This window comes from Anguilla rostrata, chromosome 18 (assembly GCF_018555375.3).
Source record: "Anguilla rostrata isolate EN2019 chromosome 18, ASM1855537v3, whole genome shotgun sequence".
Taxonomy (NCBI): domain Eukaryota; kingdom Metazoa; phylum Chordata; class Actinopteri; order Anguilliformes; family Anguillidae; genus Anguilla; species Anguilla rostrata.
In genome coordinates, this window is record NC_057950.1 from 8,013,182 (window position 1) to 8,032,351 (window position 19,170).

General features: G+C 45.0%; 1 protein-coding gene across 6 annotated transcripts in view; it reads right to left on the minus strand.

Moving 5' to 3' along the window:
- LOC135245296 (echinoderm microtubule-associated protein-like 6) overlaps positions 1-19,170 on the minus strand; it is a 123,267-nt gene that overhangs the window by 66,454 nt on the left and 37,643 nt on the right. For all 6 annotated transcript variants that reach the window (XR_010327190.1, XM_064318269.1, XM_064318265.1 and 3 more), the window contains exons 2-5: positions 11,904-12,063; positions 8,062-8,160; positions 7,217-7,285; positions 1,648-1,833 (exon numbers count right to left, since the gene is read on the minus strand). Coding sequence is in view for 5 of the 6 variants with exons in the window: in XM_064318269.1 (XP_064174339.1) it covers positions 1,648-1,833; positions 7,217-7,285; positions 8,062-8,160; positions 11,904-12,063 (514 nt within the window). In the remaining variant the exon portion in view is untranslated. The remainder of the gene's footprint in view (positions 1-1,647; positions 1,834-7,216; positions 7,286-8,061; positions 8,161-11,903; positions 12,064-19,170) is intronic.

Here is a 19,170-nt window from a genome sequence, read left to right on the forward strand (position 1 = left end):
TAAGTATAAACTGTCTGTTAAAAGTATGAAAAGTGAAACATACATTATTCATCACACTTAAGGAACAGGAATTGGATTCAGAGCCCTGTCTCTTCAATTGCAGGATAAGATTAAGATTCTACTACAGAGCATTACTGGGAGACTTTGAATTTAAATCTTAATATCATCAAGACAATGAGCTCCTGGCTTATTCCACAAAACGAGTCGAAAAGATTTGAATTATGCAGTGTCAGGTACACAAAGCCCAATTTAATATGCGTGCTGAATAGCTTCGGCACTAGGAAGGTAGTCCGTCCATTGTTTAAAAATGCATTAAAATGTGATGGCATTACTACACCTTTAGAAGTCCTGTCTAGGGTTTTTCAGCGTGAATAACTTATTTCAAATTATTCAAGTGAATGAGACAGAGGGATTCTGTCAGAAAATTCGGTCATGAAAGGTTTTATTTTAGAACAGTGGTAGCAGTATTCAGCAATACCCACCCATCTCAGCAAAGCATCCAGCTCTTCTGAGGTGAAAATAAAGAAAAAATGCTAGCGCTGCTATCATTGAATGCCTAATATCTTTCAAGTGGTGGCGTGTTGTTTGCCAGAGTTTTTTTTGAACAGGGAATCTCGTGTTTACGAGAATACACATATTTATATGGTATAAACTGTCGGTTACTTTGAGAGGTGTCGCAGCCTGCTCAGATTTAGCAAAATGGCTGTGGCTGCTGTGGGTTCCAAATCGATGCAATTAATCACATCTGACAATACCCTGTAGCCTATTTCACCGCTTTGTGCATTCAAAATGTAAAGTGGAGGTAGATAAACACCTTTTGGCTAACAGCTTCCTTATTTAAATTAACGATTTGCCCCTCACTTCAAACACAGAAGCCCTTTCACGGGGACAGGCCGAAGGAATGCAGTCATTATACTGGTCCAACAGAAACAAAACATGGGCAGTAAACCAATACATAAAGTTAGCATTTTTATCACCGCCAGGGGCTACTTCCAGCTCTACGGTGATGACTCGTGGCAGTATTTTTACCGCGAAATACACGGAAAACGCAAGCGCTTTAATTTAACGGGTTCTCGCGATTAAAGTCTCGTCTGATTTTCGAGGAGCCGGAGGCACTCGGAGTAGGTGCAGGTAAGGAAGCTAACTCCCAATATTAAAAACACAGGCACAAGCGTACGGCAAGTGTGAACACCTGCTCAGAAAACGTACCTGTGACTCGGCAAAAGCCGCTTAAGCAGGTGTGTGAATCCGCCCGAGTCTCATCGAGGCCCTAATGAATATCCAACCGGTCCTTGGGTATCCAACCGCGTCAAAGAAAGTCAAGGAGACGGCACCTTTGACCCACCTCCTTACACCTGGTAACAGCAAGGCACCGTCTCTTTAGCCCGTCCCACGATCGGGTGTCTATCTGGGGCCCTGATCAGCAGCTCACCCCCCCCCCCACCCCACCCAGACAGAAGGCCATGCCAATTAGCTCAGGCGGTGTGGGTGGCCCACGGAGCAAAAAGGATCAAGGACACCTCTCCCAGGGTGCGGCTCAGCGATCCGTGCCTAAACAGGCCGCTCTGGTTTCCTGCCGTGTTTAAGGTGGGGGTGGGGGTTGGGGAAAGGGGAGGGGAGGGGGGTGTGTGGTGTAGTTTCGCTTACCCCGTGAGCTGCCTGTATGGTGCGCACCAGGTTCAGGCCCTTCCAAACGTAGATGTCCCCGTTCAGAGCCCCCGAGTACGTCACGTCGTCCTTGGACGAGGCCACGCACAGGATGGTCTGCAGGTCCCCCGTCTTGCCGAAGATCCCCCTCTTTGGCGTCAGCGCGTTCCCACACAGGGCCCAGAACTGAGAGGGGAGGGGGAGAGAGAGGAACGCCAGCGTAGTATAAAGGTTAAAGAAACTGGGCTGTAACTCAACGGTTTTTTGGTAATGATGATGGATGTACACACAGCAAACCAGGTTCTGGGCTGGGCGAGAAACATGAACAATTTAGTGAAACTCAATGTACACCTTTATCAACAACATTTCGATCCTGTGTGGACCTTTACCTGAAGAAATTCCATGTAGGATCATCAAAACTTTGAAAAGGGGTGTATATTGAGTTTCAGTGAATGGGCTGCATTGAATTGTTTGTGTAACTCAACAATTCCCATTTTTGATCACTGAAAGAACTACTAGCTGCGCATTACCATTTATAAATGTATTTCAATTTGTTACTACATTCATTCATGGATTCCACATGTCTGTTATCTTCCTGGTGTTCTGTATTGTTTTTGTCCAGTTACCTGCCAAGGAGCCATAGATGTTAATTTGCGGTATACAGTACAGTATAGGTAACTCTGACACAATGCATGAAAGTTCAATGTAAAAAAAAAAAAAGCACATTATTAAAAGTAAAGAAAAGACGGGTCATTTCTGTAAGGTATTTCACCAGAATTACTTCAGTAAAATATCCAGCTGTATAAATGGATTGTATGTCATCTGCCGAACTCTAAACAAGAGACCATGGGGAAGCCTGTCACAGAGCCTCACACATTTGCTGAAGAGCTCATTTTCATGATCATTATTTATTTGCTGAGCACTCTCCCCTCACAAAGATTGGATTACACTGCTATTTCTTTCTTTTGTCTCCATCAAGTACGAGGCAGCCAGTCAAGAAATGGTTTATTCATTATCTGCTGCCGTCGGGAGCAAGCGCACAACATTATTCGGAGAGAAATTACACCGTGGCGTACAACGACCTCAATCTTCTGCAGTACGATTCTGGGGAAGATGCCGTGTCAGGTGGGAAGACGATGATAAGAAGAATTCTAATACAGTCCGTCGCAGTGCAGAGCAGCACCAGAGGCACAACAAAGTATGTGATGTATTCAATCGGCACGGTGGTCAAAGGTTCTCTGGATCTTTCTCTGATCAGGGCCCTGTTTCACGAAGCAGGATTACTGAGTAAAACCCGAAACACTCCCACATCTGCAACATGGACTGAAGTAAAAACAGCTGTTCCGGGTTTTAGTCGGTGCAGTTGTACTGTAATCTAAACGCAAGACATCGAATCAGATTTTGTCGAAGCCTGTGATAAAAAATACACAAGTCTGATATGTAGCTGTATCGGACATTAAGTGTAAACAGCCTAATCCTTGTGTAAACAAACCAGCGTTTCATTAGGGCAGTGTCTGATCAGCATACTCTGTCAATGGGCATCAGGGCAGCCTCAACCTGTCCCTATTGGGTAAATCCCCACACCAATGACAGACCGCATCGCTGAATTTTAGACTCGACCGAATCTGACATCTTCCAAATGAGCTTGTAAAATAGCCATCTGAAACAATCTGTCTCATTCTAGGCAAGTTTTGTTTTTTTATTTATTTATTAATTTTTTTGCTACACTAGTCAGTGGAGGATTCTGTACACTTTGTATTGCAATCTTGCATGAAAGGTGCCACATAAATAAATTGTAATTTCATCTGATTTACCTTTTCCCCCATAGTGCCCACCGACAAGCTTTGCTGTTGGTTTAGATATCAGGACCAAAACATTGTTTGGCTTCTCTTTGAAGGAAGACAACTCATGAATTATTAACAGAGTGAGGGGGAAAATACATGCCAGTCGGTCTGAGGAAAAACCCACTTCCCCCCTTTAAAACAGAAGAAGCAGTGAGCTACATTACTCTCTTTTGATGGTCTGTCACATAGCAAATTCACCATTACGGCATTTCTGGAAGCCGAGAGATAGAGACCTAACAGAGACCATAATATAAAGCCTAATTCTAGACCTATTGGAAAGATGCATAGCAAATCTGTGTGGTGTTTACAACAATAATATTTATGCATTCCGCAATACTAAGAGAGGGTGTTAGTGTAACTCAATTTCTTGAAAACGTTTTAATTATTGCCTTTCCCCCCATGACTGTTTAGCTGATTTAGAGAAAGGGCCCTCATTCTTGATCCTGGAGAGCTGCAGTGTCTGCTGCTGTTTTGTTGTCACTCATTGAACAATTAAATACCTTTTATTACTCCCCTCGTCTGCTTTCTTGGGTATGAATTGGATGCGTATTTAAATTTTTTGACAAATGCCAGCAGGCCCTGTGGCTCTCCAGGAAGAGATTTTGCAGAATGATTTAGAATGTTTAAGACATATATAGCCAGATTTACTGAGTGAAATGCACACAAACCCATCATTCTGCCAAGTGAATCACCAGCCTGAAATTGCCAAACTGGCATTTAACATAGATTGAATACAATTAGCATGGATGTACTTTTGGTAGTTTCCCCATACAAGACATTGTAGACTGGGAGGAGAGTATGCACATATAACACGTGAACCGCTTTGTGTGATTTATAAAGGCTGGCTGTAGTTGCAAGAAAAAATGGCCTGAAGGGTTTGTTTTTTTTTTCGGGGGAAAGCACGTCTAGCATTCAATCAGCCAAAATGGCTGCCGGGGTCCTAATTGCTGCTATAAACAGTTATCATTGGTGCCAAGGATGACAAATTTCAACAGAGAGCATTTCTGCTCCCTGAAAAATCTTAGAGACGTCTGGTGAAATAAACACTGTCAAACCTACAGGCTATAATTCTATAATAGATATGAGATGAGAGAACTTCTATCTGCAAAAAACAGAATTTTTTAGTTTTAAAAAAAATCATGCGCTGTGCCTTTAAGATATATTGTTCATAATTTGCATATGCATGAGCACCTTGGTTACACTGATTCACTTTATCTATGCTTCAATCACAGGATAGCTCTCACAGTAATGGAGTCTGCTACTTAAATATGCCCTTTTTCTGTGTATGATAAGAGCAGCGAGAGCAGCAGTTCATAATTCCTTATTTTGTATCTAGGATATTGTGGAATTAAAATTCATGGTGAATGTCTGAAATGTTGTACCACCTACCCCCATGTGAAGTGGGGTTTTAGTTCTTATAGAAACAAAAAAACAAAATAAACCCATTGGGTGGGTGGTTGGGAGAGGGGGGGGGTTCACATTTCCTGTTAAAAACATTAGTACTAACTACAGTATACTTGTATTCACAAGACTGACAGCGGATACTTTTTTGTGTTTAGTTCTGTTATGTTAAGTATTTTTCAATTGTCAATCCTGCGGACGAACCTTGTCTCAAGTACGAGAGACTGCAGAGGTTGTGGAGCCCTAGTACGCATGTTTTGAAGAATTATCTGAGTATGGCTTGTGATTATCTGTGAAACGAATTATCTGCATTCACAATTAACGAGGAATCTGAGTGCTCAGCTCTGGTACGCCCAAGGGACAGCTGGTGGTCCTCACTGCAAGGATATAAACTGTGGGCCTTCAGATCTGGGCCGTATAATGGTGAGGGAACTGGGCTTGCGACTATGAGGTTGCAGGTTCAAATCCCAGGGGAGGCACTGACTTTGTATTCTTGAGCAACGTACGCACTTAAGCCAAATTACTTCAGTATATATTAACATGTATAAATGGATTATATGGAAAACATGAGCAATGTTGGATAAGAGCATCTGCTAACAGCCCTGCAGTGTAAACTGTCGTTAGGGAAACAGCTAAACAGAAGGCACAGCCACATGAAATGCCAGGAAAGTGTCAACGTGCTGAAGAGGGAGCAGGCCAGGTAGGAAACCACACCTCTACTCTGAGCTTCACCGTATTAATTCTCAGAGAGGGAAACACTGACTCACCCTTCATCTAACCTAACTGCTGGATATTATTTTTAGTAACTCATATGTCTTGTAATTACTTTCTCATGTCTATCAAACGCTCCGTGCATTATATGTGAATTCCTGTTCACAGTCCCGGCTGAAGTCTTGTGGAAGGGCTCCCAAATTTTCGGTGAATCGCTGCATGTGTGATTGCCAGACAGAGTTTCCAGGACAACGTCCTGATGGGGGGGAGGCAGGGGATTGTGCGGGAGTGGTGAAGGCGTATGGGGCACTCAAACTGCAGCAGGCCAGGCGGGTCGCTTCTGGGGGGGACAACGGCATTCGTTACCGCCAGATTCCTCCAGCAGGACCCGGCCAGCTCCGAAAATTTCACCCACGCCCATTAACGAGACCTCGCAGCACCTCAGACACACAGACAGAGCTGTCAGCTGGCCACCCGGGGTCGGCCTCTCCGCAATTCATAATTCATCTCGCTTCGCTTAAACAAGGCAATTTAACCACTAATTACATTCAATTAGGCCCGTCCAGCTCTCCAATACCAGCATTTATACTGTCTCTCCATCAGGCCAGCTTCGAACAGCAATCTGTCCCTTCTCTGTGTATCCTTATCCTTCCAACCATACCTGTTCTGACCCGCGCTGTAAAATTACACCGTCAAGCGACTGCTTTGTGTACACATGCTCGCTGGCGCGATATCGCCGCTGTTGAGTGCACTAACGCGCAGTGGCACATGAACACACGTTTAGAGCATATCGTCCTGCTAGTTATTGTTATTGCACGTTTTTACGACGAGTGTGAAATCGACTCGGCTCAAACAGAAGGGTGTGAATCAGGGAATTAAATAAAACATCTCTGTCCAGTTCATTGCTTTTTTTATTCTGGTGTGCAGGCGATGATGCATCACTTCAAAGTCTTGGCATGGTGCAGGATCAAACAGTGGTGTTCCTTCCGAGATGAATGATATGGCCGGGCAATTAGTACGGAAGTGTGCCTACATTTCACATGGCGTGTGCAGCATTAACACTGAACTACCTGCCATCACACACAAAATTACATGGACAGTATATAAAATAGAAATTTTACTTGTAAATGAAAATAAAAATTAAATAAAAAATTGTATTCATAAGACTGGACACTCTTAATCCAGAGCAATTTCTTCTTTTTTTTTTTCTTTTCACATGCAATCCATTAATACAGCAGAACATTTTACTGAATTAATTTGGTTTAAGTACTCTGCTCAAGGGTACACTGGCAGCACCCAAGCTGGAAATCACACCCACAACCTTTGAATAAGGGAAGTCCACTTCGCTGCCTCCCACTTCTGTATAATCTACTATATATATTTTTTTTAAACGCTGTCCTTGACTCTAATTTTTATTAATTGCTGTAAAAACAACAAAAAATTCTCTGAAACACAAAGTTAAAATCAGACCACTGAAATTAACCCTCCGTGTCCTTAAATGGCGGACGGCGGTGAATGTTCAGGGAACGCAAACGGAGGCGCACGCTCGACACCCCCCCGCCCCCTCCCCCCTCCACCCCCCCAAGCAACGGTCGCCATGGCGAAGGACTCACCTTGATGTGTTTTACCCCGCAGCTCACCAGCCGGTGCTGCTGGAGCGGATCCCAGGTGATGTCAAAGATCTGAAACGCAGCCAAAGCAATTAAGAGGCGCGGTCGGCACGGAGGGCTAGTAAAGCTAAAAATGGAAAACAAAACAAAACAGCAACTGTCAAAAAATAGACAAGAGCAGCAACCTCCCAAGCTATTTATTTTAAAAAAATCAGAGCTTTTTAAAAGCACTTGAAGCCAATCCGAGTCCGAGTCTGCCTGGAGGTGCAGCAGATTGATAATTCCCCTCATGGCCAAACTGAAGAGGCCACTAATGCAGGCATTCTCAGTCTCGGTCCTGGGGGACCCCCTGTGTAGGCTGGTCTTTGTTTCTCCCAGTCATTTGATCAGTTGGAAGTTGTTGAAAACACTTGCTTAAGTTCTTCCGTAATTGTTTTCCCTAAACCTGTTGCTACGATTCGGGCTAGGCTTGTTCCCATTTGCTTTTTGGTGCCGCTTTGAGCTCTTCTTTTCCCATAGATGGTTCAGTTTCAGTGACCAGATGTCCACACTTTCAGCAATTAAGACCCCACTGATTTCCCCTGTCAGGTCATAATTTAATCAATTAAAAATGGTAACCTTTTGCTGAAGGAATCATTTGCTATATAGCACATTAAATGAAAGCATGAGCCGATCTGATTGATTGGGACTCCTGGGATGTTAACATGGGACATGGATTCATCGCACAAATAGCTATTTCTGACGTAACTTGGCCTTATGGGTAAATTCCCCCAATTACACAGCAGATATTGGAAAGGTCTCATGAAGCCAGCGGGCCTACTGACACACATCAGCACGAGACGGCCTACCCGGTCTGAGTGTCCTGTCGCCGTGGCGAGCACCTTGCCCTTCTTCCAGTCCCACACGCAAACAGTGTTTTTGGCATCCAGACCCACAGATGCCAACCGCTACAGAAAGAGAGAGAAGGTGAGAGAGTGAGTGAGTGTGAGAGAAAGATAGAGAAAATGAGTGAGAGAGAATTTAGAATTGAATAATTAAAAGTAGAAAGAGGTTGGGCCATCAGTTTTCCAAATCATCTCTGGCACTGGAAACTCCTCACTCACAGAAACTGGAATCTGCAGTGCAACTGGAAAACTGACTGAATTTCATGATTATGGTTATTATTGGAAGGGACAAATAGGGCATTTCTCAGTATTGAGTGGGACTTGCTTCCCTCAAGCAAAGTGATGTTAAACTTAATCCAGAGCACTTACATCTGACTACATGTCAGCCAACAACTAAATCCCATTAAGAATTAGAATGTTAGAATTAGAACCAACTCTCACTCATCGTGTTAAGCTGCATGCAAAATTAATTGACAGTTTGGCCAAACAAACCTTAGCACAAAACCAGGCAAGTCTATAAAATCATACCATTTTGAAGCAAGACCACATCCTTGACTATAAGTAATGACACTGGTGGTGTGTGCCTGACTATGATAAGTGACCTCATTGGAGGAACTGTGACAGGAACAGACAGCAGCATACACCAAAAAATGAACAAATAAATAGAAGTTCTATAACCCGCTGCTCCATTTCTAGGACATATTGTGTACAGACAACATGCTGGGGAAAAGGAATTGAGCAATAGCTCATACTATAACTGAAAGACGGAACAGAGGAAGCTGGGGATGTGCTTGGGGGGAGGGGGGGGGGGGGCAGATGAGCCCTGAACCACAGAGCTAGCACCTGAGGACCATACACACCATTAAAACCCAATTGCATTGCACATATGCACTGCTAAACACCATACACACAATTAAACACCATATGCACCATTAAACATCACACACTATTAAACACCATGAGTGGCAAACCAATATAAGCACAACTATATACTATACACACCACTAAATCCCAAACACACAATTGTATACTACACACCCCTGCACACCATACACATGACAGAACACCTATGTACGTGTGTGTGTGTGTGTGCATGTATGTGCATTTTCCTTCTTGTGCGGCCCTATTTGTGTTCCTGTTTTGGTGGGCCTGTGTGAGAATGCCATATATGCAGTATAAAAATTGCTAAGAATAAAAGCCCCTTGCCAGATTCCTCAGCTTTGTGGAGCTAAAGTAAAGCGTTGTCATGCCGACACCCGCTCAAAAGCTCTCCAGCATAGACCTTCACCTTCACACCGAAACCCCCCACTGAGTCCCTGCTCCGTGTGTGTGCGCGTGTGTGTGTGTGTAGACAGGTGAGAGAACCTAGGGAGGATGCATATTTAATTAGGACCGTTGGCCCCATGGATCCGTCTGGGCGAAAGGCTCCACCAGTGATGTTAATGAAGAAAGCCGACCAGGGCTGGTTCGGGTCCAGAGCTCGAGATCTTCAACTTTTATGGGTAAGGAGAGTGGGCTGTAACGCGTAGTCCTCTGATAGTCTGTCAAAGGGTCTGATTCTTGGTGAGGGGAAAAATCCCACTGAAACCAGAGAAATCCCCTGACCCAGTTAGGTTTGGAATAGAACCTCACGAGTGCTCCAGCGTATACACGAACATCAAATTTCTAGGTGCTGAGTCAAAAAAAGACGATGTAGTTTCAAAAAATAGCTCGCACACTGTGGAGGCTCCCAGTTCTTTTATTGTGCCTTTATTCTGTACTCCACAGCACAACGTTTCAAGCCCTTGCAGCGTCTTCACCGGGAATACAAAAAGAAATCATTCCACACAATTTAGTCAGGAAAATGAGCGAGCATTGTTGGGCTGAACGGCCTGTTCTCGCCATTATGTCGTATCACGTTCTGTTATGTTTTTCCTTTTATTTACCTGGCAAAAACACTGCGAGGGCTGGGGAGACCAGGGCTGAAATCATGGGGGAGCCAGATGTAGCACCGTCCCCCCCCAACCCCAGAAAGAGAGCTGAGCCCTGGAAGCAATCCACAATCGCAATACACCCCCATCCACACACCACCCCCTCAGTCAGTGATTGCAATCTCAGACTGCCAAAAGCCAGAGTGTGGTGTAATAACCCTGTTTGAAAACGTGTACTTCGGTTTATTGAATAAATGTTTAAGAAAAGAATCAGGTGCCCTGCGATAGATTGGCAGCCTGTCCAGGGTGTATTCCTGCCACTTCCCCAATGCGTGCTGGGATAGGCTCCAGCACCCGCCTGCAACCCTGAACAGGCATAAGCGGGGATAGATAATGGAAGGATGGATGCATGGAAAGAATCAGGAGCTGCCACAGTGTGCAAGCTATTTTGAAAATGCAATAAAACCTCATGCACATCTATCCCATCTGCCTCCCCCCCCCCCTTCCTGGCAGGTATCTGTCTAGCTTTGCAAGGCATCGCCCACAGCTGTTTCCTCCCTGTCAGGCGTCTGTGGTTCCACGAAACAGGCACCGTAATCCACTTTGAAAGCAACAAATAAAGCACAAATTAAAATAATGTCCAGAAAGCCGGAATGATTTTGGTGTCGACTGCCTGTCCCTGGCGAGACCTTGTTTTCAGGCTCTGCCACCCCCCACCCACACCCCCCCCATACCCCCGGTTTCCATTAGGGCAGGAAGAAGCAGGCCTCTGATTTTATTACGCGGCTCCCTCTAAACTAATAGCATTCAGCCATGCGGGAGCATTAGGGGCTAGCTGCCTTCGCCCAATCAATTACTTAGCGCCCCGGCCAGACACGTCCTTCACCGCAGGCAATCTGAGAGGTGACATTGCATTTGTTAGCGCGAGCCGCGACGAGACGCCCTGTTCTCCGGTCCTCGCCGCGGAGCCGCTGCCTCCCTCCTCGCACCCCCCCCCCCCATCTGCCTGCCACTACAGGTGTGGGGGGGGGCAGTCGTGACGACGGTCCCTTCCCCGCGCCCGAAGCCACGTCGGATCCACACCAGAACGGCGCACCAGGCCCGTGGGGTACACCCATACATCAAGCCCCGGCGGTAATTGGGTTCTGGCGCCTTGCGGCAGGCAGGGTTAAAGATGACGGATCAGAGATCAAAACGCCACGCCTACTGAAATGAAAGAGCCGGCCGCTGGGCCGCCGCTGGGCCGCCGCTGGACCACCGGTGGACCCGCACGCAGCCACACCGCTGCATTCGCCCATTTCAAACGTCTCTGAAGCACAGCTAAAGGACGGAGACTGAATGATTACTTTATTTAACCACCCCCTCAGCACACAGCACAAACTTGGCCAATAATGTTTCCCGTTTCTACCAGTAGGAATTCAATCAACAGGTGTGAGCTGTCATTGACTCAGTCTCCCTTATGCGAATGGAATATGCTGAATATTTTTAGATGAATGTGCAATATACTGAAAGACAACATCTACATTCTGCAACATTTCTCAATGTATGGGCGAATATTCAAATCCTGCTGCTCACAGATATGGCAATATGTATTACATTGCTGGGAAATATATTTATCATCATATTTACTGAAAAGACTGTATATTGCAGTATATTCCATTAGGCCCGTTGTCAGCAGGGGGCCAACCGGGAACATTGTTCCAGGCCCTGGATGGGGGGCAGTGGTCTGTGAACGGTAAATATTGTTGCTCTGGGCCCAGAAATAATACAATACCATTTTGTCTTGAGCCTGGGAATTTCACCCAGCAGCCCTGTACTCCCTTTCTATAAGGTGGGGAGGGGGGGTCTATTTTGGGGAGAGGGTGTGGAGGGTGGAGGCTGGCGCCGCTCTCTTGCCTGTCCGTCGGAGTCGAAGGCCAGGCAGGCCACGCCGTGGGTGTGCACGTCCTTCAGGATGGACACGGTCTGCACGCCGTAGGTGTCCCACACGCAGATGTAGGGGTCCTTGCCCACCTGGCCCGTGGCCACCTGAGCCTTGTCCGGATGCAGCGCCAGGCTAGGAGACCGGAGAGAAGCACAGAGGACGTTACACTTCAATCACACGTGTGTGTGTGTGTGTGTGTGTGTGTTTGTGCATGTGGTGTGGTGTTTGTGTGCACGTGAGTGCCCCTGAGTGTGTGTATGTGTGTGTGCAGTGAGTGCCAGTGAGTTGTGCGAGCCCTGGAGTGTGTGTATGTGTGTGTGTGTGTGTGCATGTGGTGCTGAGTGTGTGTGGGTGTGCGTGCATGAGTTCCCTGTGTGCATGTCGGTGTAGGTGGGGGAGTCTGATTGTGGTGAGTGTGTGTGTGTGTTTGTTTGTTGGTTGGTGCGCTTGAAGCATGTATGTGTCCAATTCAATAGAAGATTGCATTTTTCATGGCCCACACTGCTCGGTTTTTTATTTGTGCAGCACTTTTTCCAAAGGGCACCACCACAAAGCAGCCTTACAGAGGCTGAACGCCCCAAGAGCACGCCTACGGCAGCGCTACTGAGTGATATTTATTGAACAGGCTCACCTACATCATTCATAATGGAAGAGAACATGATATATATAACACATTTATATTCCATTTCCGATGTTTCTGATATATTGTTTGCCTGGGAAATTTACCAGGTAATTCAGGAATAATGGTAAAATGACAAGTTACTGCCTCCTGGACAGGGGTTTCTACCATGTCTGTAAAAAATTCTTGTGAAGAAAAACTGAATTCATGGACTAAATGGCCATGACTCACTCAGTTTGACCAGCCCAGCCAAAATATAATACGCATCTTCAGGGCACAGATGGCACCAGCGAATCCAACAATATTCCCTTTAGGTCAGGGATGGGCAGGTTTTCGCTGGTTTTTGTTTCCATCAATTACCCTGGCTAAATGAGCTAATTTACCCTGGCTATATACACCAACATTGGTTAATTTGTAGCATAAATTGCAGGGCTAATGAAGTCATTAAGGCCAGAAGTTGGCATGGAAACTGGAAACGAATGTGGCCCTTGTTGCCCACCACTGCTTTAGGTTGTGATGGGAAGGTGAGGTCTCCTGAGCCCCATGTTGGGTGGAGGCGGTGCTACACCAAGCAGTCAATCGCTGACTTACTTAAACCAATCAAAAGGGTTTCCTCGCCACAGCAAAAGGCTACAATTGGCTCAAATGAAGGAGGCACTGAAATCCATATTTTGGCCCTACCCACTTTGGGAAATCACACTCACACAAGACTACACTCTCAGGGAAAATGGTTCTTTGGCTTGTCTACATAGGGGAACCCTTTTAAGTGATTTATGGCACCCTCTATAGTAGAAAAGTGTGAAAAGTGTGAAAGCTCCCAGATTTAACTATTTTGCCTGACAAAGTACCTTTGCACTAGATAGGGCTCCTCTATGGAGACACAGAAGAGCCCTTTGGAACCCTTTTTTAGGGGGTTCACCTTTAAGCACACAGCAGGCAAAAAAACAAACTGCTGTGCTTCTAATAAAAGTCTCCATCATTCTCGAATGGCATCTGCCATTAAATATTAAAACCCATTAAATCAAATGCCAGTGTGACAAGGCAACTGTGATCCATTCATTCCGGCAGTATGTTATGACCTTGACCAACTTTCCTCAAGTGGACAGTTCCAGATTGCAAGAAAGACTTTTCATTCTTGGGCACATATACCTGATCTTAAAAAAAAAAAAAAAAATTTGTTCCAATACACCAGACAAGATCACTAAAGCATAGAAAAATATTTCAATCCAAAACGAATACGTATTTGACCCAGGTCTGGTCATTACAACCTCTGCTTCTTTTCTAAACGTCAGGGTGACAAAAAATCACACTTTTTTGGAACTCAACCGTGAAACCGTGAAAAATCCATCGATCAGTCTGTGTCGCTGGTGCACGTCTGAGACGTCATCGTCATCCCGGTCGACTGAAACTCTGACGCGTTTTTTTATGGAGATGCAAGCGAGTGATTAAGTGATTGTGTCGTGATTTGACGAAGCTGAATTACCAAAAATATGGTGTTTTTATGCTTGCATTTTCAATTTAAAAATCTTCACGCATTGTATCCAGGTATTACGTGCATATACTGTGCATAACTGTCTTCCACCCCGGAACGGAATTCCAGGTAAATTGAAATATGTGGAAAACAATTATTATATATTTTAGATGTATTTTTTAACAATATACTCTGCTCTTCATTATATATTTTATGTCAGTGCTTCCCAGCCCTGTTCCACCTACCGACCTGTAGGTTTTTTACTCCAACCCTAACATAGCACACCGCATTTAACAGCTAGAGATCTCACCGAGCTGCTAATTAGTAGAGTCATGTGTGCCAAATCGGGGTTGAAATTAAAAACCTGCAGGACTGTAGATCTCCAGGAACAGGGCTGGGAGCCACTGTTTCATGTCGATATACTGCAGTGTATTTATATTTATTGCCGGTGTCAGCAGATAGCTCCCGCGGTCGTCTTTGTCATTTCTTGGTGCTTTTCTCAGGATGCAGACAGCAGGAAGTCACTGACACGAGCCAATGATTGCCCTAATGAAGGGCGTAGTCAGTATTCTGACGATGGACTGCGATCAAGGTGCAGTTACCTGGGGGTTGCTCAGCCACTGTCAGAGGCACTGGGTGGATGTGGCCATTTGCTGCGATAATGACTCTGTCAGGGACGATTAGGAAGCTGGGAGACTAAAGTGTGGCTGATGGAGTTCATCACAACGACCTTGGCAATGAGCCCAGGATGAGGTCGATGCGTAATAAGAGTTCCCTACAGTTCCCTGCTCCCGCACCAGGAGAAAACTCAACTGAACTTCACAGAGAGAGGAGATAATTCCACAAACCTATGCTTCTGATAAAAAGAAATGTTTTTACCTCTAGGTAAAAAAAAAAAAAACTTGACACCTTCCTTACTGAATGCCAAGCTGACCAATAGGAATATTCCTTCTCTAAGATGGCACACCATTGTGCTCATTTCCTTTAATCAGCTAAGCTAAAGACCAAAGGTCTGAGAGAATGGGGAGTCTATTTATAGGGTGGTCTGTAGACCCATGGGGGCCCTATAAGGTATAGTAGGGGGGTCCCTGGTAAGATTTGATATGCAATGACTACATATAGATTTGGGAAAATATTTCAAAATATAAAAGTTTTTTTTATTTTTTGAAATATAACCATTTATAACTCATGATGGCCATATGCCTTTGAGCCTAGGTGGGGGTCCTTGGATCAGAAAATGTTAAACTGCTGCTTTAACAGGTTGAGCCACCAGCAGCCCCAGGAACCTTCTCTGACATGGTCAGGAAAGCTAATACTGACTGCAGGAAATACAGTGTGTTCATTAAGAATCTGCTACCTCTCTCACGGGTGACCCCCCCTCCCCAAGACTGCATTTCCTGTGCAATTTCCCACACCGGTTGTATATCAGACGGTGATTTTCTACTTATGGAGGTCCGTAATAACTGCTACCTTCAGCAAAACCTGCCATGCTATCACAACATGACTCCAAAAGGGGAAGGGTGAAATACCAGAGCAATCAGGCTACTTTTTTTGGAAAGTGCTTTGAACAAAACATCTGCTGCTGCTGCTGCTGCTCATGATGAAGATGATGATGATGATGATGATGATAATTATTATGACAACATGCAGCAGAACTGTTGGACCACATTTATGGATGTTTATTACAGAACTACATTTTTTTTGTGAATCCATCTCCCACGCTGGTGTAGTAGTTTCCCCTGGAAAAAAAGTGCCGTGGCCGATGCAGTTTTATCTCTCCGATGCAGGAGCGAGACGAGTTTGAAAGCGGCGAAAAGAGAGAGAGAGACAATCAGAGAGCGGAGACAAACGCGCAGCGTCGAGCGTGGGTCGAAGAAAGGCTGCAAACAGAAACGCGTTCGGATCCCCGGGCGCTCAGCCCGAGAGGGACGCCGCTTTCAGACCGTCACAGCGCTGGAGATCCACGGAGATTCTTATCCCCCCTGAGCTCGCGGGAATAAAGACCTGACAGTATGAGCACCGAGAAGTCCCAGGAGATCAACCCAGGCTGGCTGGGAATGAGATGTGGCCCACAGATTGCCCACTGAGCTCCCTGGTTGTCAGTGCCTATGATGGGCCTTTTAATCAGGAGCCGGACCGGGGAGCGCGATCCCCACCACGGCAGCACATTTGGAGATTGCCGGGTGGGGGGGTGGACGGGATGAGGGGGGCGGTAAAATATAGGATGCAGGAAAGAAATCTGTGACAGTTTATGCTTGTTTGTGTAGGTATCCTACAGTTGTATTGAAATGGGGAATCTCCTGAATGCATTCGGGGTACCCGCTCTGTGAAACTGCATGCGTGAACATGCAGTCATTAAAAAGATGAGCCCTCCCTAACCCCCCCCCCTCCGCACTCCACCCCCGTTTCTCAGCTCTGAGTGCTGATTACATCGCCATATCCTTCAGACCCTTTGGCTTTTTAATGACGCATCTTGGCGCCCCCGTTTTATTGCGCCTGAAAAGGTAATGGCCTATCTTCGAAAGCCACTCAAAATATTTGCGCAGTTAATAACGCGAAGGTCCTGACCCCATTGCACCCCCGCAGGCGTGCTTTCCAGCACATAAGAGCCTGCACTGCACTGTACAGCGAGTCCAGCGAGACCGCAGCCACGCATCCCAGATAGCGCCTTCGCCGCGACCGAAGCCGCGGGAAGCTAATTTATGGCGGCTAGGAAAATTGCGCGCACGCTACAAGAACGAGAATGAAAAGGTTCACTAATAAAGGGATAAATCAGGCGAGTCGCACAGCTGCTCTGTCAGCCAGAAGAAGGCCTTTCGGTTTCAAGCGCTAACGTGCTATGAGCTACGTCCCTGCCGTCGCTGCTGGCTGATAGGGCGCTTTCACCATATTGCTAATCATCACAGTCATTTGTCCCTGTCAGAGTTCTCCATTATACAGAGATGAATTGGCACTCCATAGAGGGCTGTAGGCATCTCCCTCACGTCCCAAGCATTCCGTTATCATTCTTGAAGACCAGTTCAGGTCAAACCTGCCCTGAAGAAAAATGTTTAATGGGATAAACCAAAAAACTTTTCTTTGTTTTTACTTTGTTACATGTACATTTTTATGTTTTCTCAATGGAATTTGTTTTAGGTATGTTTGAATGTGCCACTGAAAACTAGATGAGAACCTTTGATGTCTTTTGATGAAAATCTGAGAAAATATCTTCATCAAAAGACATCAAAATGGCAGTCAACAATATAAAAGACTGTTTCCATAGCAACAAGTTGTGAGGTTGGTGAGCAGACACTATCTAGTATTTAAATCTGGACTCAAAATATTCAGGATTACCACAGTAGCAGTTAGTCAGCAGGTGTCTGTTCACACCAAACAAAACTCTCAACAAATATCCTGATATCTTTCTGAAACCATCTCTGATCAAGCTGTGTGTGGCCAGACAGATAAACACTGGCCTCGTCTGACCATTTTAACTTATGATGGGGTCCCTTAGTTTCCTTTAAGCCTGGGTGGGTGTCCTTGGATCAGACAGTTCAAAACCCCTGGTCTAACTTCATAAGTAAAATACTTCCAAATAAAATGTATACTTGATACATCAAAACATGAAAAAGGTATGTTTAGTAATGTTTTCTAAATATCAGTTGCACACAAACAGGTACAACTTAACATAATTGTTTGAAAGGCACTAATTAAGAGAAAATATATTTATAATGACAGACTACATTCGACAAATTATTTCTGCATATCTTTTGTTCTTTGTTATTCGGCCCTCCCATAGGGCACCAATAACGACAACACAAAAATCAATAAAGCTGTAAACTCATCTAAGTAAAATAAATGAGCAACAGAAGGCTTTTCTGTGCCAGACTTCAGTAGAGGATGCTAAATAAATTGGACCCTGTCTTGAGGAGAGTGCATTTTTTACGCCAAGCAGGAAGGTCTGAGCACTGAAGTAAATCTAGCATAAATCATTACCACACACTCTCCTCATGGCTTCACATACTTCTAATAACAAAAGCTGCATTTTCATAATAAATTCCTGATTAGAATTGCAGATTTGGGAGTAGCGTGAGGATGTTTAGCATAAAGATCACTGAGCGTGATCTCAAGGATAAAATAAACATTAAAGCTGAGGACTTCCTGCTCTTATCATGATTATACATACATAATGGCCCCTATCATCTGCTCCCAAGGGTCTCTAAGAGCTGCTGTAAGATTTGAGTGAATATTCCATACAGTCGGCACAGTAAATCTACAGCCCACCGTGTCTAATTTCTCTTTCTCATTTCGTCTTTTGACACACGGGCTTTATTCAAGGTTGTGCACGAGGTGGTAGTACATAAGAACAAATCATTTGATGACAAAAACAGGTCATTCTTGGTTTGTCATAAATTAATGTGGTTGAACTCTCCTTCATTTTGAATGAATTCTTCAATTTAATTCAAATGAATTCAATTAAATAAAATTCAGCTAACTTCAATTAAATTCAGCTCAATTCAATTCGGTTAAATTCAACTCAATTAAATTCAGTTCAATTCAACTCAATTCAATTCAGTTCAGAATGAGATGCCTGCGGACTCTACTTTAATTTCACTCAATTCACTGCAATACTGTGTGAAGAATTACACTGCTACCAATGTCGACAACATGGTCAAGGTCAGCAAATCCCAACGGTGAGGGTGGGTATTAGTGTCAGAAACAAAGGAGGAGGGGGGATATAAATCTGCTAGTTCTTGTATTCTTATTGGCTGGTGAAGGTATGAGGCAGGTGAGTCAGCCAATTGGACCTGAGGAACAGCAGTCCTGAATCAAATGAACAGGAAGTGTAGTGACAGGCAGCTCAGGCTTGCCTTGTGCTACAAGGGTTTTCTGGGCTGAGGGGATGCCACACTGGACTGGGACAGCTGAGAGACACACACATAGACACAACACACACAGATGTCCGAACCCACATGCACGCACACACACACACACACACACACACACACTCACATGCATGTACAGACACACACAACACATGTACACACTCACACACCACACATACACAAACAATGACTGAGAAAAAGAGCAAGAGAGAGATCTCTCTCTTGCTCTCTCTCTCTCTACATTTCGCATGCACATCCCTGAAAGAGAGAAACCCTTCACGCCG